General features: G+C 39.0%; 1 protein-coding gene across 1 annotated transcript in view; it reads right to left on the reverse strand.

The window, feature by feature from the left end:
- Positions 1-13,490: 13,490 nt before the first annotated feature.
- The window catches only part of LOC101737149 (ichor), a 48,160-nt gene continuing 34,352 nt past the window's right edge, over positions 13,491-27,298 (reverse strand). The window contains exon 3 of the mRNA XM_004924405.3: positions 13,491-19,341. Coding sequence (XP_004924462.1) covers positions 17,880-19,262 — 1,383 coding nt within the window. The 5' untranslated portion in view covers positions 19,263-19,341 and the 3' untranslated portion in view covers positions 13,491-17,879. The remainder of the gene's footprint in view (positions 19,342-27,298) is intronic.

The following is a 27,298-nucleotide window of genomic DNA, read 5'->3' on the forward strand; positions in this document are numbered from 1 at the left end:
TGTCAGACATGCAGACCCACCTGTTAGTCAGTAGTCAGCTTCGCTGTTGAAGACGTGCAGTTAAGCGACTGTATGCCACTGCCGATCTATGTCAAACTTCATTTCAAGACGAACATGTTATAGTGCTCAAAAATACCACGAAGAGCAGTTCAGTCTAAAGCCGATGGTTGAGGCAAAAATGATCTTTGAAAAGAGACTGCGGACAAACGCAGTGATTCCAGGAGTCGAGTCGAGATAAACTGCGGCGGGTGGTGCGATGATAAAATTAAAATAATAGGAGTGGCATCTCTAACAATAGCTCATATGTAATTAGTTCCGATTGGGAGTCACATGGCTAGGTGCACAAGTTATATTTACTAATAACTAGTTTATCAGGACCTCAGATTGAGCCACATGAACTTGCCTACACGTCCGTTGAACCTAGCATAACTTCTCGAGGTTATTAAGACTAGGTAGGCAAACAAAAATCAGGTTATATAAAAATATAAAAATAGTTGGTCTCATCTTGTCATCTCGTGACAAGGTGACAAGATGAGGCGACTTAAGGCGGAATGAGTCCGTAACTCAAGCTCGTTTGTTAATTTAGACGCTAAAAGCTCTGCTGCAAAACACTTTGAGACGTCAGCTTAGTGCCCGATTTTTCCTGGGTAATGACGGGCTGAAGGGTACTGAAGGGATTTTTATTAATTTGTGCCATTTATATAAGTATACATTTAAATTAGCCTGTTGTATTCCTGCTTTGCTTATGTTGTTTCTTGCTTGCTGATTGTTTTTTTTTTCTATGTTTTTTATTTTTCTAGTGTTTTAATTTGTTTATATTGGTAAGGACCTTTAATTGGATTTTTGTTTTAATTATTTGTTATATTATTATACTACGTTAGTTGGCTGTTGGTTCTCCTTATCTCTTCTTCTCTTCTCTATATATAAAAATGAATTGCTGTTCGTTAGTCTCGCTAAAACTCGAGAACGGCTGGACCGATTTGGCTAATTTTGGTCTTAAATTATTTGTGGAAGTCCAGAGAAGGTTTAAAAGGTAGATAAATATGAAAATGCTCGGAATTAAATAAAAATAACAATTTTGTTTTTCCTTTGTTGTGTCCCCCGTGGGACGGATTCCTTTTGTTTGTTTTAAGTTTATTTTGTACAAAAATTTTGGTATTTTATTTTTCGATTGAGGCACTACGAAGTCTGCCGGGTCAGCTAGTAGTGAATAAATAAATAAATAAACAGACTAGCAATTCAAAAACACAACCGTTGCTCTATTGCCATGCCATTGATAGTATAAATACGTTGCTACAGTCAGCGCGAACTAAAAGCCACATCCGGTTCCGAAAACGTCACAACAATGAGTGCAGTGCCCCTAATTACGAAATCAGCTGTTTGTTCGCGAGTTCGTCCACGTTCAGACTTCACTACGCGAGTCAGGTGCTACGTGCGATATCTAGAATCTAGACTCGGACGCGCGCGCACGTGCCTCGCCCATGTGTGTGTACGAAACATACGTGAGATTGCTATGAATGTGTGAAGTTTATTTTTTACTATATGCATCATAAAATAGTAAAAATATATACTAGTGGTAGGACCTCTTGTGAGTCCGCACGGGTAGGGACCACCGCCCTGCCTTTTTCAGCCGGGAAGCAGTAATGGGTTTCGGTTTGAAGGGTGGGGCAGCCGTTGTAACTATGCTGAGACCTTAGAACTTATAGCTCAAAGTGTGTGGCGCATTTACGTTGTAGATGTCTATGGGCTCCAGTAACCACTTAACACCAGGTGGACGTGAGCTCGTCCATACATCTAAGAAACAAAAAACAAAAAGGAAAATCTTGAATTTTTGGCAGTACATGCCTTTGTGTTGTAACGATTTTTGGAAATTTCATCCCTAAGGAGGTAAAGTCAGGGATGAGCGTTTGTAAAGAAGCTCGTCATTTTCTAAGTAAGAATCACGAAGTTTCATATACCTGATTCTGGTTAGAAATAATTTCGGGGTTTGGCAAAATTTTGCCTTGTGAGTGAATTAGGGGTTAAATGTTCCTGTCGTCAATTTGAAACGAAGAAGCAACCATTTCAGGAATAATTAATATAAATATGTGTAACTTCTGTTGTGTGCTTTCAGAACGCTATCCCGACGGACTCGTGCCAAGCCCGAGAAGCCACTAGTTTCTTTTTTTTTGCCTTAAAAGTTCTCTGGTCTGACACATACGTCTAAACTGGTGAAATGGCATTTTATTGCATTTGTCTTAACATCACACAAGAAATGTAAGCGACAGCACAGTACTGAGAAGGACCGCCTTGATCGCCTTGACGCCGAGGACCGTCGGTTCTGCGCCCGGTGGGGGCAGGGAGACAAGCACTCCGCCCGAAAGGATCCCCTCTCCCGTAGACTGCTTCGGATGTGCTGTATCTCATGCTAGACTCGAGCGCGGGCTGTTTTAGATTAGGTTAAATTATCTTGTAATCTCCACTTTAACATAGTACTATTACTGCAAAAAATGGCAGCTAGGCAGCAAGCAGCTTGGCTCTGCCTTTGGCATTACTGAAGTCGACGGGCGACGGTCACCACTCACCATCTAGTAATGGTCGTTTGCCTACAAGGTCAATAAAACAAATGGTTCTGTTACTGCACCACTTTCAGCTCAAACTTCAATACAACCACTTCATTTAATCAATGACGTTAGCGCGCAATGTAATTAATGCAACGGAAAATATGTGGATCCATGAAGTACTAGGAAACTGAAGTAGCTATTCGTTGCATACTCACAAATATTATAAAACTGCAAACATTTGTTTTTAGTTTTGTAATTAAAATTCCGGTTGGAAAGGTAGGACATGGATTTCAGTAACCACTTAACACGAGAAGGACCGTTAGCCTATCAACCTATCTATGCAATAAATAAAAATTTTACTTGGTTTATTACCGTTTTGTAGCCTTTGTTTTAACATAAGCTTCGTCGTAATAAAAGTAGCGTCGCTCGAACGATATCATTTATTGATTTCTTTATTTTCATTGTATAGTACCTACACAACATAATATATGTAAGGAAAGTGTATAAAAGTAAGCACTATAGGTACAAATGCCAGTCATCTGTGCCTCTAATTTAGTTTTAAAGGTTCGAAGTTGTCGTGGCCTAAAGGATAAGTCGCCCGGTGCATGCGATGTGCCTTGACTGAGCCGATTCAGATGTTTAGTTCAAATACCATATTTTTTTTTTGTATTACATACTTTTTTATGAAAGAAGGATTAGCTGGTCAGTTTCACTAGAAGCGCTTCACTTTCCACCCACCAAGGGCGATCACGGACCTACTCAGGTGGGGTGAGATTAACCTCATCATTTATTTGTATTTTGTATTGTATTTGATTTGTATTGTAAGCGGTAGCAACCTTTGCCGATGATGCAGCCTTCCTCAGTTGTAGCTGTGATCCTAATGAAGCGACCAGACTGTTGCAAACCCAGCTCGATGTCACTAACACTTGGCTGACCAAGTGGCGCATAAAAGCAAGCGCCCCCAATTCTCACATCACATTTACCCTAAGATGTGATACTTGTCCTCCAGTCAAACTCAGCCACGATACATTGCCGCAATCAACCTGTGTTAAGTACTTTGAATTTCACTTGGACCGAAGGATGACATGGAAAGACCACATCAAAACGAAGCGTAACGAAATTAACATTAGATTTGAAAACCTACTCTGGCTTCTGGGTAGACAGGCTGCCTTATCCCTATCCAACAAGTTAAGAGTGTATTGCTCAATAATAAAACTGATCTGGACGTATGGAAACCAACTGTGGTCGACAGCCAGCAAATCAAAATCATGTGCCTCCAGAGAGCTCAAAACAGTGTCCTGAGGGTATATTATTTATTTATTGCATTGAGTAGGCTAAACATGAAATGAAACGAACGAAATGAAAATGAGGTTGTTAAGAGAGTGTTAACTATGAATGTGGAAGGATATAGAGGAAGAGGTAGACCTAAGAAGAAATGGATGGATTGTGTGAAAGACGATATGGGTAGGAGGGGAGTGAGCGAAGAAATGGTATATGATAGAAGAGTATGGAAGGAGAAAACATGTTGCGCCGACCCCAGGTGATTGGGAGAAGGGCAGGATAATGATGATGATGAGTAGGCTAAACATGAAAACGAAGTCTCTTCTGGCTTAGAGCTCTATCTAAGTCGCCGTTCTGATTAAATCGGCTGCAACTTGCGTTTTAGTTTGAAGCGTAGAATTTCTGAATTTTTTATGTTCAACAATTAATGTTCAAGTTTTAGCGTGCTTTTGCTGTGTCACTATCACTAGGCTGTTGGTAAAACTGTATATTGGACTTATTAATAAAGTAGTGATTCCTAATAACAGCCAGAATGCATTATTATTATTAAAAACTAGAATTTCCATACAATATTATACAAATTTAAAGTATCATATTTCTGTGGAAAATCAGATAACCGTATTTTAAAGTAATGGAGGCTTCTATCTTTCTCAACAGAAGTAAGTATAAGTCTATGTGTTGGCATCCCAAAGTCCAATTCTAAAAACATTTGCCTAGTACCAGGCCAGCATAAAACACAAGAGGTAAAATGCAAATGAAACGCGCGTAGAGGCGCGGGGAGGAGCGCGGCGGGGCGGGGCGGGGTAGGAAAGTAAAAGTCATGGCGTCTAACTGTACCCGCATTCACTCTCGCCCTGCAAAGTCTGACACAGTTATTGGCGAAACGCTGTCCGCTCGTATGTGGCACGCCGGTTGTAACGCGCATCACGAAACAAGTGCAGCTCGACGGAATACGGCTTTTGATTATCAACGAACCTTGATCTTACGTATTCAGGACCGTCAAATGAGGTTTATGGTTATCGGCAGGTTTAGCTGCCTGTTTTTGACTGAGTGAGAAATACACAAACAAGACGAGTATGAACTCGGCACGAATTAGGCCCAGAATAACAAAAATCTTTAACATTTTTTATATTTATTGCTTAGATGGGTGGACGAGCTCACAGCCCACCTGGTGTTAAGTGTTTACTGGAGCCCATAGACATCTACCACGTAAATGCGCGACTCAGAAGAGGTCCTACCACATTTGTTAATTGTTAAGATTTATTAGGGCTGGCGTGTTGAAGTGCCTTGTTGCCTTCGAAGGCAGATCAGCATTGGATTCGCAGGATGGAGAGTGGCCTCTGTCGCTCTTGAACATCAGCATTACCAGAAGCATAGCTAACGAGGTCAGCATATAAATTTAAAGTATTATAGTTTATAGCAAACTCCTAGACTTTTACTTTTAAACTTTATTACCTTTTAACCTTTTCTTTTTTGTTGTTATTATTTATTTATATATTTTTAAAGACACAAAGAATATAGTGGCACATATCTTGGGACGTGAGGTCGAAGTGCGTGCAAGTTTCAATTCATTACATTGCGGCTATTCCACCCTTCCATCTGGAACACATTAACGCAGCAGAAATAGGCAGGATGGCGGTACCCATGCGAGCTCACAACACGAGTCACCCAATACTATCACTTTTTTCTCCTAGCTATGCTGATAGCCTTGAGAGGCTATATCACCGTTACCCTAGCGTGTAGGTGAGCTCTCGGGGCTCAAGTCGAAGGTGTTGCTAACAATGGCCCTAGATAGAGCAGTGCTTCGAAGAATCTACCACCGGATCGGAAACGCGACCCACTGAGAAGATCCAGCGAGAAACTCAGTGGGTTGTGTCTATGGGTGCTATCACTGTACTCTAGTTTAATACTCAGAGAACACTGCTGCCCTTTTCGCCGGGAATCCCTTAGCCACTGTGTACCACAATCTCTGAAAGACAGGGGTGGTGCAATTTTTTATAGATACCACACACCTACAGAGATTTACTTGCTATATAGCTTAGTGCATAAAACTTTTTTGATAAACTTTAAGCCACGTTATTTTTCTCCACTTAGGTACATTTGATATTTTCTCTGGGCTTTATTACTCATTTAAAACAAAAGAGAAATAAGCAAAAAAGTCATGTTTAAATAAAATTATCTCAATAATTGTTGGACGCGTTAAAAAGTGTATACCTACATATATTGAAACTTAAAACAAAAGTATTTTTGACGATAGACACAGCAGGTAAATTAAAAGTAAGATTGGAGAAATTAGACGTAAATAATTAATACGTCTTTTTTGTGGTATTGGTGATGGCAGCTTACACTTTAAAGTAGAAACGTTGGCTTGGAACCGCAGAATGATCACACCACATGAATAATGATGAAGAAAACCGAAATATGAACATGGAATTATATACATTCTAAATACAATATGCTTTAACATTAAATAAAAAACGAGATATTTTTAAAATTATTTATTTCCAAACCCGCTTCGCAAAATAACGAGTTCCTAAATCTACACTCACGATAAATTCTCGCCATATTTCCCGTAAGAGGCACATCTTACCAAAATACTCACCTACATTGCAAATAAAAACGGTAAAAAAAACAGTTTTTACATTATACAACGCTGCCCACAAAATATTTATCCACGATGGTATTAATGTCCTTATTTCTGTTGCAATTTGTACATGCATTACGGTTATTCCAACCTACCTGAGTTAATATTTTTAAAGATAAATAACGGTTATTAATTGTACCTACGAGCCGGGTGTGTATAATCTGAAATCTTCTACTACATATTTAGTGCAGACCTACAGCTTGTGTTTCACTATATTGAATCGTGAACAAAGGGTATAATTCTTTTTCTACTGTACTACGGTAGCCATCACGGAATAAACGCACAAAAAAAATATAGTCACGATTATAGTTGTTACCATCACTACATAGTATAAAACAAAGTCGCTTTCTCTGTCCCTATATCTGCTATCGTCCATATGTATGCTTAAATCTTTAAAACTACGCAACGGATTTTCATGCGGTTTTTTTTAATAGATAGAGTGATTGAAGAGGAAGGTTTATATGTATAATAACATCCATTAAATAGTGGAGAAATTAATAATAAATTACAGTTTCCGAAGCGAAGCGAGGGCGGGTCGCTAGTAGTAGATAAGGTGCAGACTTGAAGTTTTATTTTATATTAATGAATTCTAGCCGTATTTATTAAGGTTTACGATTTTATAAGCATCAAACTGTTTGTGAGCACAAAACGCATTCTCACGCAACAAATCGCATGTTTACGGATGTCTTCGCAAAGTGGGTCAGTGGCACACTTTCTCGTATCGCCGTCCCGCTCGAACTACTCCAATTACTTGCTCCGTCTCGCTCTAACACGGCACTGCTTTACAAACGGAAGTGTTGATGTCATGGTCAAGGTTGTAGATAGATTTTGACAATTTTTCAAGTTGACTTAAATAATTTAGAGCAACTCTACCGATAGCCGATACTTACATGACCTAATTCATTCGTTAACATTCATAATATACGGATATATGTTCGATTTAATTTACTCACAATGCGTGCTCACAAATGCTTACAGCTCAAAACTTCGTATGTTTTAAACGGCACGAGCTACAGTTGTACTGAGACTCCACATCCTTATCTGTCATGTTTATTCTGAAGTAATAGCAAGTGCATCACTGAGCTCTAGTTTAAAAAGATAGTCTTTACAAAAACAAAAGAAGACATACTACATATGTACGGAGGCCATCCTTATTCGTTTTTTTTATTAATAAGCATCCACAGCACTACCATCACACGTGTAGGGTACTATGTGGAATCACGGAGAAATAAAAAAAAAGTTTGATCAATTGTTTCCTTTTATCAAAATTCGATCGAAATTAAGAAGTTTCATTTTTTCGCCGTCTGTACAAAAGTTCATGGCAATGGCTTAATTAAAAAAACGTTAATCTAAATGCAGCTCCGACTCGGTCATGCCGGAGAACGCTCACGATATTCAAATCTGTGTAATTAATCATGTTAACCTAGAATTTGTGTCTGTGAGGTCGTACGTTGGTCTAAAACAGAACATAAAGCGATTTAATATGATAATTTTTGTATTGATTTCACAAAATAAAAAAAAGTTCAATTGGACTACTCGGAAATATCAGCTCAAATCCTATGTAGTATAAATGATTTTTAGACGCGTTAATAAGGACTATAACGGTATTTACCTGCGCAAACCCCCAATGCACCATCTTAGTAATATTGCTAAAACAAACGTAGGTATAGTAGATCTTTCGTAGCGTTCATAGGCAGACTAACGCTAAATTCTAATAATCTATATAAACGTCAAAATTCGAATCAATAATTGCAGCTTAAATCTTATTGTCGATTTAAAAGCGAAAGGTTTTCAAACGAGAACGCATCATTTCATTATGCCTATTAGAATAACTATGTAACGATCTACATGGGGTAGCTTAGCACTATGACCCTTCTTCAAACGATATTTGACAAGAACTAACTCGTTGTCTGTAATCTGGCTGGATACCTCATATAGCTGATGACTATGGGCAACAGTAGTGACTATTTTGTATTACTAAAGCTTATGAATTCCATGGGGAGTGCTCTGAGGAATTGTTCGAGATGATACCAACGTCTCGTTTTTACCATCGCACCGCCCGCCACCGGAGTAGAGTTCATCCATACTACCTGGAGCCACTGCGGTCATCCACAGTGCGTTTCCAGAGGTCTTTTTTGCCACGTACCATCCGGCTATGGAATGAGCTCCCCTCCACGGTGTTTCCCGAACGCTATGACATGTCCTTCTTCAAACGAGGCTTGTGGAGAGTATTAAGCCGTAGGCAGCGGCTTGGCTCTGCTCCTGGCATTGCTGAAGTCCATGGGCGACGGTAACCACTTACCATCAGGTGGGCCGTACGCTCGTCTGCCTACAAAGGCAATAAAAAAAAAAAAAAAATTCAGTTTCACCGTAATTGCTGATTTATAGAAGAATTGACGAATTAAAACACAAAATGCTATTAAAAAAATTCTGTGCATGACATCTAGTATATTTGAATTGAAACTTATAATGTTTTTGAGATTAAAAGATGAATCACAATCAAGTGACAAATCGGAAAAAGCTCATCATTTCTCAATACATACATACGCAAATTTTGAAAGGTCAACCAAAAAATCCGGCATTTGTAAAGGTAGAAATGGGATAAAAACTTATTTCGTTTGAAACTTTCTTTGCGGTCTTAGAACTTTCGCTGCATTTCATTATGTTAATTCTTTATTTTTGTAAATTAATTAGCCATAAATCATGGTATTGGTCCAGCGACACGAAGGCGCCGGTCAAAGAGATCGCAGATTCAAGACTTCGTAGGACAAGACGACAGCACGCCTTGTGTTAATCTGAAATATCTTCACACTGGTGGTAGGACCTCTTGTGAGTCCGCACGGGTAGGTACCACCACCCCGCCTATTTCCGCCGTGAAGCAGTAATGCGTTTCGGTTCGAAGGGTGCGGTAGCCGTTGTAACAATACCTGAGATCTTAGAACTTATATCTCGAGGTGGGTGGCGCATTTACGTTGTAGATGTCTATGGGCTCCAGTAACCACTTAACACCAGGTGGGCTGTGAGCTCGTCCATCCATCTAAGCAATAAAGAAAAAACATATAGTGTGAAGTTTGTTCACATGTGATTTTGGTGGGCAGAGAGTTAATATTCCTACGGAAGAACTTTACTTTACGCAGTTCAGACAGCTTGTGGTCGAAAATTCAAAATAAAAATTTAATAAATTAAAACGCTCACTCTCGCAGCTTGGGTAGTAAGGTAGTAAGGTCAAGACACAAGTTCAAGTATACGGCGTCGCGTCGGTTCTTGACTTGCATTTCACTTGATCTTCGCACGAACTTTGCAAAGGTTGCCGTGGCCTCCTTATTGAACGGTTACGTTGTTAGACGAACAGACGGCATGCGCGGTACCATCGCTTATATTAATTCGCACATCATTTTTATTGTGACGTTGCGTTTTGTGAGCCCGTATGGTTTACAGCATACCGCCCAGCCTCATACCATCATACTGTCGAGCTCCCGTCTCAAGGTACATACGTAGTGGCCTTCTCATAGAAATATCTCTGGACTCCGATATAGGGCTTGTATATTTCCAAAAAATCCACTACAGGACCCATGGATCGGAGTTTAATTTGAGACGCTCACTCAAAATTCTCAATCCCGAAAAAGGTTCTTTAGGAGCTGACTTCAAAAAAAAACTTGATAAATTATGTCTTGTATGGTTTGTGTTTCCTAAATAGTACACCTGTTTACTATATGGCAAGAAACCAATTCCCATTAATAGTACTTGCTGCAAACAGAATGGTTATTAAGTTCTATTATATTTGCCGATAGTGAGTGGCCACGGCCGGTCATGAATGCCAGCAATCCCAAGGCCACAGCCAAATAGCTATCTTGAAAGAAACCAACAAAATAATCAATTAAAAAAAAACAACCTTTTTTACCCGTTTACTTAATTATGAAAGTCATTTAAATACTTGACATTAATAGGAAAAGTGGCCAGTGTTAACAAATTCTCCGATTGAGCCCATAAGCTCGACTATCAGACCGAGAATATTTGGAATAGCCCCTTAGGCAACCAACGATTAAGTAGGGGAAAAAGTTAGATAGGTGGACGAACTCGCGCCTCATCTAAGTACCGGAGATAGTCTCAATTCAACCTTGTAACAGCTGACCCCATCATTCATAGTCGGGATGTTGTACGTCTGCGGGTTTATGTTACGCTGTGTAGTTGCACAACTGTAGAAACTTAGCGATTTGATGACACACTTCGATAAAGTTAAGTACTATAGTAGTAGTAGTAGTAGTAGTACCAGTAGCTATTAACCATAACATAGTCACACATACTGGATCTAAATAAATGTGTGTGCATTTATTGTCGCTCGCTGCCATCGTAAGGCGGATGTAGTGTTTTTGAAAAAAATCGATTTGGATTGACAGTTTAACAACATTATCTCACTGCGACCACTCAACATCAGTTGGGCTGAATGCTCATCTACCTTCGCTGACATTGTATCAATAAACCACAAGCCCGTAGTTAGCAGCGTGTCTATAACGACGCGGTGAAATCTTCGGCTCTCTATGTAAGTGGGTTGTGGAAAGAATCTCTCCGCGACTGTACGGTCGGCAACGACCTCTGTTATTGTAACTAATTAAATAACGTAGGTTTTTTTAGGGAGTTGCGTTTGAGAAAAAGTATCTAATCTTATGTCACAACACTGTTTGTCTGTGTCCAAACAATTATATAAAGCGCCGTTACAAACTCTTATTAATTACCATTATTGCAAAATTGAGTAGAATGTTTAATTGATTATTAATTAAGAAATAATTACCGCGGCTCTAAGACTGAACACAAAGCTTCGAGTTTGAGGTTACTATTGTTTGATACAAGGAGCATATCATTACAATGTATCAGTTTATCTATACTTGATAGGTAATAAAGACGTGAACTCACACATTGCGACATTGACGATGGGGTAATTCTCGATATTCAGGTGATTAATGAAGAAAGGATTGGTTTATACATATAATGTGCTCGTGGACAAGTGTCGATAATTCTGTCACATCTTCTTTTCTTTTCTCGTTGTTTTTTTCACATGGATAGTTACCATCATCCTGCCTATCTCAAGCATGGAGTAGTCATGTGCTTTAAGGATGGGATAATCGTTACATTACAGTTGAGATTTCAACCTCATAAACGTGGTAACGTTTTATTAACCAAAATCGATAAGCAGTATCGTTTGAAATATCTAAAAGTGCACATTAGTAATACGTAATAATATTTTGAGTACAATTTTTTTTTCAAATAAATTAGAATATTATTTTGCTGTCTGTACTATGCGCCTGTGTGTTGTTGTAACGCGACATTATTTGTGTGTTCGTGTCGCGTTTGCACGGATGTTTTAATGCGAAGGTATTTATCTATTTAACAGGGCTGTATTTAAATTGTATTATATAGTTTCGTATATATGTTGGTCTCTTCGAAAACGACATAAAAATATAAATTAATTCCATTCACCATTCAGGGCTCGTCTTATCTTCAAAATATCACCTGGATATAACCGCTTGTCTCATCTAGTATCTCAAGATTGTAAGATACGTTAGATCAAAGGCTACCTCACATACCAGTTGGAAGAAGTCTTTTTTGTAGTAAAACTGTATTACCGACCCACGTGGACAATTAATTGCGCAACAGATTTTTTAACGATCTCTTATTAACTTGACCTGTATCTATTTATCTGTGTAACGAAATGTTTCATCGTGATTTTAATCAACTTCAAGACGTCAAATTAACTTGAAAATTTGCACACGCATCAAAGATAGATGACAATACGACAAACATATTAACTCTGGCTTAACATCCTGAGCTGACCTGAGTATCAGCTGAACAAGAAAATAATTAAAATTTTTAGTTTGACTTTTTGTTTGTGTAGACCGTGGACTGGTGTGTCCAGTGACCGGTATTTTGGTGCTAGCTTCAATAAAAACTATATTCAGAGCAAAGGATTTATATTTTAAAATGTACAAGACGTGCATATACGACCAGAATTTTATTGTAACTCCCATACTTATAGTGTGTTCCCACATTTAAAAAGAATCATGTAAAATTTTATGTTTAGGGTTGCCCTAAGCATTGTTTAAGCATGTTTTTGCGACCGACGATCAAACCCGTATCGTACATTGACAAGAGTTATTTTAAATTAACATTCCACATAGGAAAGAGCACATCCCTAAAATGTATAGTTTACATTTACTAGTAATTCTGTCTTGTTGACGTTACTAGAGTTTTCATATCCGACTTTCTTCCGTACGTCGCCGCGTCATACGAATGTGTGAACTTATGCGAGGTCTCGCCTTTGTTTGTGACCTCCATCGAGCGACGCTTAGAAAACGCATGTTTGTTTTTACTTACGTACAAATATCATCAGTAATGTGAAATTTTATTGTTATTTCATTGATTACGCACACACCTTGTGTGATCAAATGATTAAAATGGTTTGATCTTCGCCATTTATGTATTTTATCCAATGCGATTTGAATAGTTTTGTATTCGTGGACAGAAACTCAGAATTCGTTGAGAACTCGTCTGCCCTTTGAGATCACAGTTGCATGGAATATCGGAAAAAGATTTATTTTATAGATTTATATTCATTTATTCTTCCGACATTCTTTTAACACATTGACTGCCGCGTAGGTCACCGGTGTACTACGCGGCGCACTGAAGTAATTGTGTCGATTTCTGTTACTAAGCGCCTGGATTACCTAACTTCGCCTTCTTTTGTATGTTAATGTGTGTTATAGTCTATTCATTCTCAGTATCTTCAGATTCATCTTTCCCAGAATCTACTAGAAATTCTGGCACCTTAGTAAGAAGGATCGAAGAGAGAAATCGATATAATTACTTCAGTGCGCCGCGTAGGGCACTGGTGACCTACACGGCAGTCAACGTGTTAAAAATCCTTTCGAAATGTTATTAGTATCTTCTTTACACATCAAAAATCCAAGTCAAATCTTTTCACTTATTCATCTAACAAGGTGCATCACACGTAAAACAAAAAACAAAATAAATTTTAACAAAAAGAATCTCAATTTATTTTACATAAATTTACAAAACTAAATGTAAAAAATTAAAATTATACAATAATAACTTCTCAAAAATATATAACATACATATTACGCAAATTCTCAGTATCGCGTCCTGTGTACTTACTTATACTGAACTAATGGAAGGCTATACAATAATAATCCTATAATAATAATTAATAATATCAATAAATACTTACGTACTAACACGCTTATAACGTAAAAGGTACTTTTATTAAGAACTATACACATGTGTCGTGGGAAACGCAGCGTGTGAAACACTAATATATTTTTTTTCAAGAAAGAAAAATTTGTAGATTTAACAACATGTATTTGTATAATAGTCATTTATTTTCGGAACCAGTCTGTTTTTTAAGAGTTACTTTTCAAGATTATTTTAATTGAAGTTTTCAGAGTATTTGGATGATAAACGATTGATTCTCTTTAGTTTATTCACCAAAACGACGCAACTGACAACTAGGCCAGAAAAAATTTTCAAGATTTTTGTGCACCGGAGAAAGTATTAAAACAATGCAAACATACTTTCCAAGGTACACATTATGAGAAAAAAAGTTAGATTTATTTTCTAATTCGTTGAAGCGTTTCACAGTCGCGCGTTTAGCCCACGGTGTGCCGCCGCGGTTACAGCGGTGTTTCAAGCGCAGCGTTTTTTCCTACTACCTGTTCTGGACTTTATAATAACGAGAATTTATAATGTGATTTTGTTCTTCATCATTGTGTCAAGAAATATTTACTCTATTTATATTGTCATGGTTTTGTATTGACACAGAGGAAATGAATTAAAAGAGAGTGATAATGACAAATGTGCTTACGAAATAAATTGCTAATTAATTATTTATTTATAGTTAGAGCAATGAAATAAGATAGGCACTCTATGATATTGTAGTAGTGACAGTGTGATGATTGTTAATGTATATTGCAGATTTGTGATGAATTAATAATGTTTTGAATAATTCTACTGATGTATTTACATTTTAATGGGAATGTAATTAATGTATGTTTGGTTTAACTAAGGTTACAAGACCACTAAAATTAAATGTTACGAGATGGTGTTAGAATAAGAATGTGATGTAATGTGAGCTTGTGTTGAGTTGCGATTTTAATCTTCTGTAACGTTAGTTCTTCATCTAACAGTTTTCGTTTGACACGTGATTTTAATTGTCTACATATTCAATTTTGATTCACATATGCGAGCGACACATAAATCAGGAAAATGCACAATGCGAATATTGTGATTTCCGACAGTTATTTTATACGAACGAAACAAGTGTCTGTCTGTCTACGCAACAAGTAATTAACTTGAAGATAGTCCTTAACCTATCTAGAGCTGGACGTTCGCAATAGCGAATTCGGTTAATTAGTTAATTCGTTACGCAACCGGGCCTTATTGTGGCCGTGTTTTACTGTTTTTATATTCCGTTCGCTTCCCGGACGCAGTTCCGCCGAATCGCGTGCACGACTCTATGAGTAGGTTTTTTTTTTTTTTTTTTTTTTTTTTTTTATGATTGAAAGTTTACTGGTGGCCCGAAGGCCTTTCCAGTTTCACCAGGACAGGTGGGCGAGCAAAGGCTCAGCCAAAATGTATCTATGAGTAGGTATGTGTAGCGCATTAGTACTAAAAACAATTGTTATTTTCTGTTCACTTTTACGTAGATCAGTAAACGATATCAGTGTGAGTTTTTTAACTTCTCGATCGCGTTAAAGTTAACTCAAATTTGTATTAAGTTGGAAAGGCGCCCCTAGTGGCAAACGAAGGGAAGCTGTACGAAGTAAAACATCTCACACTGAGCACTAAGGATCCACTAAGGCCGGTTCCAGTACATCCACAACGTACGCTTATTTACCTTTTTTTTACTTAGATGGGTGGAAGAGCTCACACCCCACCTGGTGTTAAGTGGTTACGGCCGCCCCACCCTTCAAACGGAAACGCATTACTGCTTCACGGCAGAAATAGGCAGGGTGGTGATACCTACCCGTGCGGACTCACGAGAGATCCTATCACCAGTAAAAAGGAAGTAAGTGGAAGATACAACATCTTTCTTCGAGACATAAATAGTTAATTTTTGCTAACCTAGCTACGCCGCATTTAACAGAACACGCTCTAAACGAGCATAGACTTGAGGAACCGATTGTCTGATTTCAGTAGACTAGCATTTATAAGTAGATTCTGTGCTATTAGATTTAAACTACATATAATCGATTAAAACCTTTCGGTATTTAAAATTCGTCACGTAAAAATAATTTCTCCGTCTAATGATACTTATTACCGTGACTATGGTAAAGAAATGGAATTTCCCGTTTCCATAAGATTAATTTAGAATAAAGTCGTAATAGTGAATTTATATTTTAATTAATTTAATAAAAAATAAAAGGCTTGATTGTATCGGCTTCTAGATTATTCTTAAATCGGAACAAAAAATTATTGAATTCTAAAAAAATACAATAAAACGATAATATTTATAGTAGTCTTCTTTTGAAGTACGTTTTTAAATAAAAGAGGAACTACAATTGAGTATTAAATGAGAAAAAAAACATATCAATAAGTATATCGGCTATCGTACACAGAAAAGATTATCTTAATTTCCTCACACATAAAGTTTATCGTTTCTCTATTATAAGTTCAACATACGACCTTTTAATGTTTCAGACGATTTGAGTTCTACAAAACCAAGAGTATTTTAGAAAATAAGTCATTTAATGCTCCAATTAAACAAAAGTATATAGAATATGCACTGGCTTATATGAACGAATAATAATAATTGTAAATAGATCATGATAAAACATACTACACTAGTTGTGTCCCGCGGCTCAAACCTGTCCAATTCCGACATCGAGTGATCCTGTAAAGTTAAAATACCTTCGTGATAGAGGAGAAACATTAATCCAAAAAAATTCAAAAAATCTACTCGGATTGTTCCTCCATGAGATTATCAGCACGCTCAAACATGTCAACCTAACGCTAATCTCATTCAGATGAAGATTTGTCAATTTGTTTCTCTTAAAAATATCAATCATAGACGAGAGCAGACTATTTTGAATCAGCCGTCGCCATTGAATGCTGCTAAACATGAGATTTCGTGAGCAATCCCAGGTCTCATTTTGAACACAGTAACGTATCAAGTCTCTTCGACTTTTCATAAGACAAGCTATTTTGATATCACTCGGGCATTAGCACCATCGCATTATTTTTATTGAGATTCCATGAATTTAAGCCTAAGAATGTATTCTGTTGTTTATTTTTATATTACATTTTGCTACTTACACATGTGTCATTTTATCTGATTCACAAAGAAAACTTGGGAATTATTTATACCAATTCACATTAGACTCGGCTCTGTATAAAGTGTTTAAAAATACCGATTCAATTACCGTGAGTGATACAGCTATTTGAATAAGTCAAAATCCAATGTGATGTAAAATTATTACAACAAGTACTGACTAAACGTAGCCAAGAATGATTGGTCACAAATAATGCAAATTAATGTATTTTTAACTGATCAAACTAGATACATTCAGATAGTTGTTTGAAGAGAACAATATGATAAAAAGTAAGTAAGGCATTTTGTTTATTAGATCTGTGTCTACGTCTCAGCTATGGACAAAGGGTATATTAGATTTCATTTAATTTAATAAAAATAATTTGAATACCAACGGGATATTTGCACATGACACAATACGAATTCCTAGCTAGGTCCGTCTTTAGTTCTATTTATTTATACCTTAAATGCACTCATACCTCCATATTGTATCGGATTGGATATGCAAAAATGGATGAAAATACGAAATGATTATTAAATAACTAAATGAATGAAAAATGAAAATAAACATGTTTTAGAAATATAGTTTTAGCCTCGTTCGCTTTGTCATATTTTATTTATATTAATTAAGTACCTAATAATATAATACATATATTTATATTTATTAATCAATAATCTGACTATAAGTAGGTAATCGGAGTAATTCATATAGAAGAATTATAAGTAGCATATATTTTTAATCGCATAATTCCGAATGTATAGCGATCGTCGTTCTAGCCCGAACGTCCTAAATAACTAAATATATAAACGTAATAATATCATTATCATTAACGAGGACTAAACAACTCAATAAAATGGAATGAACGAAAATAGTAGATTAAAAAAAAAACTAATTATGAACAAATAATCTACAAATAAAATTCTGGAGAGTCTTAAAACTAGTTAACATTGCACTTGACCTTAAAACTAATGTATAATACGTGGATAACCCTTAAACTATGTATACGGAATGTAGTCATTACGTAGGGCCACACACACACACAGGCACGCACACATTAAATGCTTTTTGAGCCGACACAAGCGACGGAGCGCGTCAGTCTCTCCCGATCCTCTTGTGTATCTGCTGATGTTTGATCAAGTGCGCTTTCTGTCTGAACGCTTTAGCGCAGACGTCGCATCTAAACGGCTTCTCCCCCGTGTGGGTGCGGAGATGCACTTTAATATTGGATTTGTTCAGGAATCCTCGATTGCAGATGCCGCAGCGATGGACGGGCTTCTCTTTACCTAACAAACCGCTCAGCTCAGCGGCGGTCGCGGAGGGGAAGGCCAATGATGTGCCGTGTATGTTATTGCCGTTGTTGCCCTGCTTTGCTTTCGCGCGACTTCTTTTTTTACTTGACGTTGAGGATGTCGTTGTGTGCGCGTGAGGGTACCCGATGATGCGATCTGGACTGCACAGGCCGTCCGACTTCAGACCTAGTGCATAGTGCGATGCGTATCGACCGTTCAAGAGCCCGCTGACCCCGTCCGTCGTGGACACGGCGTTCCCGGGAGGCGATGATGTCGATATTACGTCCATGCCGTAGCTGGTCGAACTGGGCGCCTCCTGTTTCACCGGAGGTCCGTTCTGCAGCCTATTATGTAGTAGAGGCATATAGCCGTGAGTTAGCAGCGTCTGAAGCGTCGAGCCCGCGTTCAAATTCTTTTGCAGGAAATCACTTTTGAAGTCTTGGTTTTTGCATGGAAAATCTATGTTCGTATTGTGACTGTGCGGCGCAGCCGGGGGTGAACTCGGCAGACCGAATTCGGAGAGATCGTGTGGGACTATCTTGTCGCCGTGCTGGCTGCAGGCGCCCGATATCAGGGCGTCGATGTCCATCCAGCTATCTCGAGAGTCATTCCGGTCGGGATCCTCGGGCTGGTTAGGGACAGTCGTGTCCGCTATCGCCGACCCGATGATGGCCGCAATGTCTTCTATCGAGCTAATATCGTACATGTCTTGTTTATGATTGTCTTCGAAAAGCTTAGCAGGAGGGGAGCAGGACGCCGCACAGGAATCAGGCGCACCGGGTCCCGATGATTCCGAAAAAGGTTTCGTGTCCTGCGGCTCCAAGAAAGGCTTGACGTCCTCCAAATCGGGAGGCTCTGCGTCGGCTACGCACGTCGACGAAGAAACTACGTCGTGGTCAGTCCCGTAGCCGCTCTGAGTAGGGTAATTATTGTTCTCCTCCGGAAGGCGTTGAGCGATGGCGTGGAAATGATGGCCAGAGATGCCGTTGATGGAGAGATGGCCAGTGTAGCCGGTGAAGGGGGGCAGAGGTTTGAGCTCGGCTAAAGGTGGAGGAGCTAGTAAGGAGTCTATGAGGTCGTGGCAGGCGGGTGGCGGCGAGGATGCCTCCAGCTTGGGGTCGAGCCAGCAGCCGCTGAGCAGCAGGTCGTCGGAGGCACCGGCCCCCGCCACCCCCGCGCACTTCATGCCGCGCCTCACCGACACGCCGGAGCCGACTGACAGCCCACCACTGCCATACTTGGACGCCGCCACTCTGTTGCACTACCTGAAACAAATGCGTTCTTCATTTATAATAAATTCTTTATCAAAGACGGGCGGACAGGCTCACGGCCCACCTTATAGTAATTGGTCATCGCTCGTGGACATCAGCAAGGTTTTTTTTATTGCCAAGCCAATTGTTTGACGAGCTCACAGCCCACTGGTGTTAAGTGGTTACTGAAACCCATAAACATCTACAACGTAAATGCACCACCCACCTTGAGATATAAGTTCTAAGATCTCAGTATAGTTTTACAACGGCTACCCCACCCTTCAGACCGAAACGCATTACTGCTTCACGGCAGAAATAGGCAGGGCGGTGGCACCTATCCGCGTGGACTCACAAGAGGTCCTACCACCAGTAAACAAACTTTAGTAGCAAACAAAACGTTAGAGTAGCAAACAATTCACCACGTGCTGAATACTGTTTTATAGCTCGCTTACATATTCCCTAATTGCATACAATAAACTGTCTCGGCTTAAAATGGTAAATAGGTAAAGCATTGACACAGAACGAATCAGTAAATTTTGGCAACTGCACCATAATATCGACATCTAAGATTAGTTGGTCTGTTGTTAGGTTGGAGTTTGCCCTCGTTGTTCGGGTGTTGTTATACCAAAATGGCGAGTGATGTGCAATCAGAGCCAGCAGCGGCGGTCGTCGCGCACCGCCGGCTATCCGTGCTGGCACGCGCCACATTTACACCCACTGACAAACAATTTGCTTTTTTTTTTTCGTTTTTTACTTTGAAAACTTACATTTAAATATTACTATGGTTTTAGTCGTTTAATTGGCCCTTAAGATTTTTCTTCAGACTTCGTTCCGAGCACGTCTCACTCAATAAATTTGCTCATTGGGGAAGGCTCCTGATCCCAAGTGCTCAGTTTGTGATGTAGTAGAAGATGCTTTTCACATTATGATGGAGTTTGCGCGCAACGATGATTTGAGATAACAATTCTTTGCAAAACATACAGATTTTCGACAAGTTGCAGATGTAAATTACGTATTAGCCTTTCCGGAATCCGAAATGGCTAAGTCACTTTATAAAATAGTTTTGGTGGGCCTTCAGAGACGATAACACTTTCCTTTATTTTTTTGTATAATTATTTTGTTACTCTCTTTTGTTGCACAATGAAGTGACATAGTCACTAGGTAAATAATCTCCTTAAATAAAAGTAAAAAAAAAAAATTTTTCTAGGTGTCTAGTGGTGGCAAGAGCCAAAACCATAAGTTCGAATTTCAATTGTTTTGTTTAACCGCTGCTTCGCGTTTAAACTTGATTATATGACAGTACATATATACGTATGGGTACGCACCACAGCCAAACCCATTTCTACCGCGAGCAATTAAGTACAAAGTATTTCGGTAGAACAACCTACATTCTAAAGCTGCTAAGACTCCAGCTTTATATCTCAGAGTGGAGTATTCGTAATGTGCTTCCTATACGCACGTGTCATTTAAGATTATAGCACTTAATTTAAGTTATAACATGTACTTTTAGGTTAGGAATATTGTGTTCTTTTTTTAAAATGTATTTAGAGTTACTCAAAAACTAAAAATAAAATTTAAGTTATGAGTCAACACCCAGTCTATTTCAGAAACGTGCGACGAACAAACACGATGTCAACATAACATAAGTATTCAATTAATAATCAACCTTAAAGGCAATGACAAGTATGGTTTCTTAGTTGAACAACAATAATACGGATTTAGAACAGACGAAATTGATATATTTTTACACTGTGACATATTTACTTGACATAGGAGAATAAATACAGGGTGCTCAGAGACCGCTCTCGAAAGTGAAGCTTAAATAAACTACTAGCTATAGGCTACGTTAACGTAAGCCAATGTGCAATTAGTGAATTAATAACATACTAGAGGTCCCGCAGTAGTCGAAATTCGACAATAATTAATTGGAATTGTAAGTTTGTACTCTATTATGATTGTATTTTATACTTCTGTAATCACAAATTTCACCAAGGCTACACTATAAAGAAATATTAATAAAGACAAACAATATTTAATTCTCTCTTTTGTTTCTCAATTTAACAACAGACGTCAAGAACAAAAGTTTGACAATAAATAGTATGCATGCGTGTGTGCGTCAAATACATGGTATGTAGTGTGTGTAATGTTTTCTTTATTGATTTAATGTATCTTTTATGCATAATTTTTTTAAAATACATATTAGCATTGTGCACTTCTTCTCTATATTGTCTATAAGTGTGGAAAATTTCATACTCCTCCGCCCGCGCAATTTTCGTAAAAAGGGATACAAAGTTTTTGCTTCACGTATTAATATATAGATACTACCTAATTGTTTTATTAAGTACATAGTTCGTGAGCACGCTTTGATAATAACAAGCACTACATCCCCTGGTCCCGCGAGATCTTCTACTAGCCTACTACTACCTCTTATAATTCAAGTGGTGATTGAGCAGGTTAGACGCCATGTGAATGTTACCCTTCTTGAGACACGTAATAAACTAATCAATTGTAAGGGTAATACTCATATCTAACAATTTCTGAATTAAAACAGCTTTTGTAAGCACTACAATAAAAAGCTTAGATAAGCTTCAACGTTTTTATATACAGTTCGACTCCGATGGGAGAGCTCTGGCGACTTTGTCCTATCCCATAAGGTTTCACAACAATTTTTAATAACAAAGTTGCAATAACCTCCTTCGACCTTAGCTTAAAGAAAATCGCAATTCTTAGCCAAAGTTCGTTGACTTATTTAGCTCTAATATTGTAGTATAATATAAAAAAATCAATCGTAAACTGCACGCATTGTGTTAGCCAACGCTGCACGCAATAGTTTGCGTTATAAATATCAGAAGGAAAAAAAAACGTCATTATAAAAGGTATGATTGGTCTCGGCTGCCAAGTGCGCGTCCTTGAGGGGTTTTCGCAAAATATCTTGTGAAGCCCGATTGCGCGGGTCGTCGGCCCGAAGCCGGGGCGGGACTCAGGGCTGACCCTCACACGATAAAACTTTAATTCGTTTCAGTATTTAACCACAGCCTCTTTCTTGCACACCTTTTTTTTCCTACCTAAGCTGATAGTCTTGATGATAATATCAATTAAGTGTTAAAACCTTTTTGTAGTTAATTGTGTACATTCACTCAGTTCTTTCCTCTACTTTCTCACCCAACTGCCTCTAAAAAAGGATAGTGTGCTTCGATTATATGATCCTGCGTTGCCCCAGTAGGCACTGCAGCTGCGGACTATAACTTAAAAAGTTAAGCTGCATTAAAATAAGCGCTATATTGACCTGTCGTTTTTATTACGGCAATGATGTAGGTTATTTTATTGAGGATATGACGCAAGTAGGAGAGAGTATCCGAATCTAGTAATGGGATTAAGGACACCTTAGTGTTAACTTTAATGAGCCACGGTTACCATTCGCCTTAATACCGTATAGTCGTGGGTTTTTTTTCTTGGTTTAAAGGCACACGAGCATAAGGCGTATTTGGTGGTCAATGGTTACCGTCACTCATAGACACCAGCAACCTTTTTAAATTTTGATTATCTATAGTAATATTATAAAGCTGAAGAGTTTGTTTGTTTGAACGCGCTATTCTTAGGAACTACTGGTCCGATTTGAAAATTTCTTTCAGTGTTAGATAGCCCATTTATCGAGAAAGGCTATAGGCTGTATAACATCACGATAAGATAAGAACACCAATAAATAATTTTTCAAAATATTTTCACTTTTCTACGTAACTGAAAAAATTTAGCGTATGCCAAAGTAACTATTCCACGGAGACGGAGTCGCGGGAAAAAGCTATTCTCATATAAAACAATCCAACGTTTCTTACGTCCGTACCCTGAGTTCGGACGGTGGCAGCCCTGGGACCGCATGTCGCAAGAAAACATTGGTTCGAAACGAATAACAAAAAAATCTATTTGCAATATCGAATTGCATTCCGAACGTGACCGCTGCGACAATTCTGGACGAAATATCTCTCACCCACCACGATATTTAAAGACTCGCAAATATTTTCAAATATGATACATTTTTAAAAATAATTATATTACTTTGGGTTCATTAAGCTGACGAGCTTGAAAGTTAATAAATAAAATTTAACAGCAGCTCGACTCCGCCCCTCGCATTGCTGAAGTCCATGGGCGATGGTAAACACTCACCATCAGGCTGGCCGTATGCTCGTACAAGAGCAATAAAAATAATACAGACATCAATCAGTCAATCTATTCGTAGGCTTATTCATGTTCAGTTAGTGTACAACTAGTCTGATAAAATAAAAATAAACTTCATAAAATACAGTTGAAGTTGAAACTAGCTTCAGAATTAATGATATATGTACGAAATATAAAAAATATCACAAACACACACGCAACAAAAAAAATGTGAGCCGTCACGGGACGCCTTTTTTTTTTTTTTTTAACGCTGGGGAATCCATTTACGGATACCCGGTCGAGGGGGGTAACGGACCGGGTTATGTCGGACTCCGGCGCCTCCTGAGAGGAAGAAGGGGAGAAGAGAAGAGCCGAGGTCCTTCACCTCCCCCAATTTCTCACAGGAGACTACGCCTTGAAAAAGGCGCGCGAAGCACTTGCCCCGCAGAACGACTACCGACTAAACCCCATCGAGCCCCACCACTCCGACTCCACGAAACCCACGGTACCGCACAGTGTGCGCCGAGCAGATGTGAAACATCGACATTATTTTGTAAAAGTAATATGCAGAAAAGAACAGATTGTGATAGGAACTAAATATGTCATAATGATAAAATAAAATATTACGAAAAAATAATTTTTTTTCAAGTAAAACACAGGTTATGTGTACTGTAGTAAACAACACTGTATACACTACGGAGTATACACTATAGGTATCCGAGCTCAGTGTAGCGAGAGAGATGGCTTAACGCCGGATCGAGTGGGAGAGAATCGCACAGTCGATTGCGCATGGCGACGCGTCGCCACACCGTACACACTACTGCATATAGACTGTATATATATATACCATCATATAGCGGCATGCGTCGCCACGCCAGAAATCGGTTTTACGTGCGGCTATAGATGTTTCACATCAAAAACCTCACAAAGTGCTCGGGATGTTATTACGGGTTTTTAGTTTTTTAATGACGAAGTAGTAACATCTTGTAAACAAACCACAGGATGTTTGCAGATTTTTCAAAATTTTCACAGGTCTAGTATAATAGTGTTCTAGCGCACACGGGTTGATACCACCGTTCTGACTATATACGCAGCGAACCTAGCATATATTGCGGTTCGAGGAGTGAGATAAAGTAATTCAGCACTCGACTTACCTCAAGGTGGAACTTATAGGCATGTGCTGTGTTTACGAGCTCCGATAATCCCTTCGCTCCAGGGTTAAGGTATTATCACCCATCCATACTGATAAAAAGCGAATCATTAAATGATATACGTACAGCTTGGCCCCAGTCCGATGGCTGAGTGAATGAACCCTTCAAGAGTCATTGGGCCAAGTCCGTCTTTGTCCAGAGAAAATAATTTTCAACTATCATATTCAAAATGATTTGGTGACGTTGTTTTAATATATGACGATACTTCGTGGCCGCCACGCCACTAACTATGATAATAAGCTGATTATTTTTCGATGGATAAAGTGAAAACTGTGCCTATGCCAAGTTAACGTCAGATGCCAAGTTGTTGCCTCGACTCAAATCCTTATTCCTGTATCTCGAATAACTTAATTAGTCGCTGAGGAGATTCCGCAGGCGCGTGTCCATTTTTCTGACGAGACACTTAAGTACTTGACACAAGTTCCCGAACGACTTCCACGATAAAGAAAGAAAAGAAATGACGGTAAACCTCAAATATGCAAACTTTATAGTTTTGATACAGGATCCCGCGTGTTTTCGCATTTACGTTGTTGAGGTCCATGGGCTCCGGTAGCAGCTTAATGTTTAATAGGAATTTAGCATTGTCCCATAACCCTACCCGACACTTCGAAATACAAAATCAATGTCCCGAATTGTCGCCTTTGTCGATCGAAAGACATATAAGAAGACTATATTTTAGATGTATGAGGAAATAGACCTGCCCACATTTATGCACCACCACCGTAGACGCGGTGCGTGTCTGTGCGCCTACCGGTATCGCCTGCCAGCAACTGTCCACATTTTGCAGCTCGAAATTACTCTCAGAGTTTGTAGAAATGAGTGAAAGTCGCCTTTTTTCGGTTGATCTTAAGCAGTGAGTGGGACGCGAACGTTGAGCCAAATATCACGTACGACAAGAATGATTTGTTGCGCTAGGCGGGTAGGCATATCTGGTGGTTAGTGGTTAGCCAAGCCCATCGAAATCGCTTCGCAAATGCCGCCACTCACTGATATGATCTGGATTGTACTGGTTTTAGCTGGTTCGGACTGCTCTGCGGCAGATGAAGGTGGAACGGTAAATCCAAAAAATATGGGCAGGCTTTATTTGTATTACACGAAGGTTTCTCGACTTCATCATGATACCCCTGGACTTTTGATTTCATTATCGGCTTTTATGTAGCCACACATTTGTGAATTGAATATAGGCGAGCTCACGGTCAACCTAATTGCAGCATAGCAACACAAATAAAATGTCGTCTTCAAACTTCAGATAACAGTTCGAAGTCTCAACTATAGCAACTTGGGCATTAGAGGTCAGATGTCAAGTTGTAATTAATACGAAGGCACCGTTGATAGATTTTGTTAAATATTAATCTAATAGAGCCCCAAGAACGTTTTTTTTTTATTGCTTAGATGGGTAGACGAGCTTACAGCCCACCTGGTGTTAAGTGGTTACTAGAGTCCATAGACATGTACAACGTAAATACCGCCACGCACCTTGAGATTGAGTTCTAAAATGTCAGTATAATTACAACGGCTGCCCCACCCTTCAAACCGAAACGCATTACTGCTTCACGGCAGAAATAGACAGGGCGGTGGTACCTACCCGCGCGGACTCACAACAGGTCCTACCACCACGTTCTAAGAAGAACCAATTTGCATAGTGTAGATTCGAACTTTGGTCTTCGTTTATCTTCAGTCCGGGTCGCGTGATAGCGTCGCTGCAGAGTCAGACGGGCAGGCGTGGGCTGGCCGCCCTACTGCTAGTTCACATCCGCATTCAATTCTTGAGGTAGGTTTTAAACTCGTGCTCGAGCGATCAAACAGAAGCGAACCATTCTAGTGAATCAGCACCGTGAAAATCGAAAACCGGTTCTCTGTCGGCCGGCTTCCGAACGTGCGCCGATGGGTCAAGGTTGCTATTTGAATCACGACAACAACGTCGCTTACGACCTGTCGCTTGTGAGTATCGCCTTACGCCACTGACACACTTCGTCGGCAATACCGTTAGACGGCCCTGTTCCGAGTGAGCCTATCTCTTTCACTCTCGTTTGAGTGAGCGCTTTTTGTCTCTGTCGTCAAGCGACAATTTTTCGATACGGGCGCCTCGTGTGGGTTCGACCCAAAAATTAATTTTCGTGATAAGTTTCTTTGATTTTTTTTTTCTGTGACAACGTAGTTGTTGAGGTCCGGACCGACTAGTCGGTCAGTGGGTCGCGTGACTTACCCAGTTAATCCGACCTCAACAGATCGGATTAATGCGATTTATAAAAAGATTTATGGTAAAAGTGAAATCGTAATGTTTCCGTGGACTATTTTAATATTTATTTTAATTATATTGGCGTTTCTGTCTCTTATTATTTTTACAAAATTATAGTGCATCATTTCGTGTCTTATAAATATCTAGAAAAAAAAACACTCAATTTACTGCTCTTGGGTGTATTAGAGAAATAAAAAGTTTTAGCTCTCCTAATGCCCGTATCTTTAGACGTTTCGTAAAATAGTCCTCCACTCTTAACTCATCCGATGTTGCTTGAGAATTCCCTCCAAACTTACTCGAGTTTGGTATTTTTAGTCGACCATTACAATATTCCTCATCTGTCCTCGAGTGAGGTAATAATGATGAAAAT

This window comes from Bombyx mori, chromosome 15 (assembly GCF_030269925.1).
Source record: "Bombyx mori chromosome 15, ASM3026992v2".
Taxonomy (NCBI): Eukaryota; Metazoa; Arthropoda; class Insecta; order Lepidoptera; family Bombycidae; genus Bombyx; species Bombyx mori.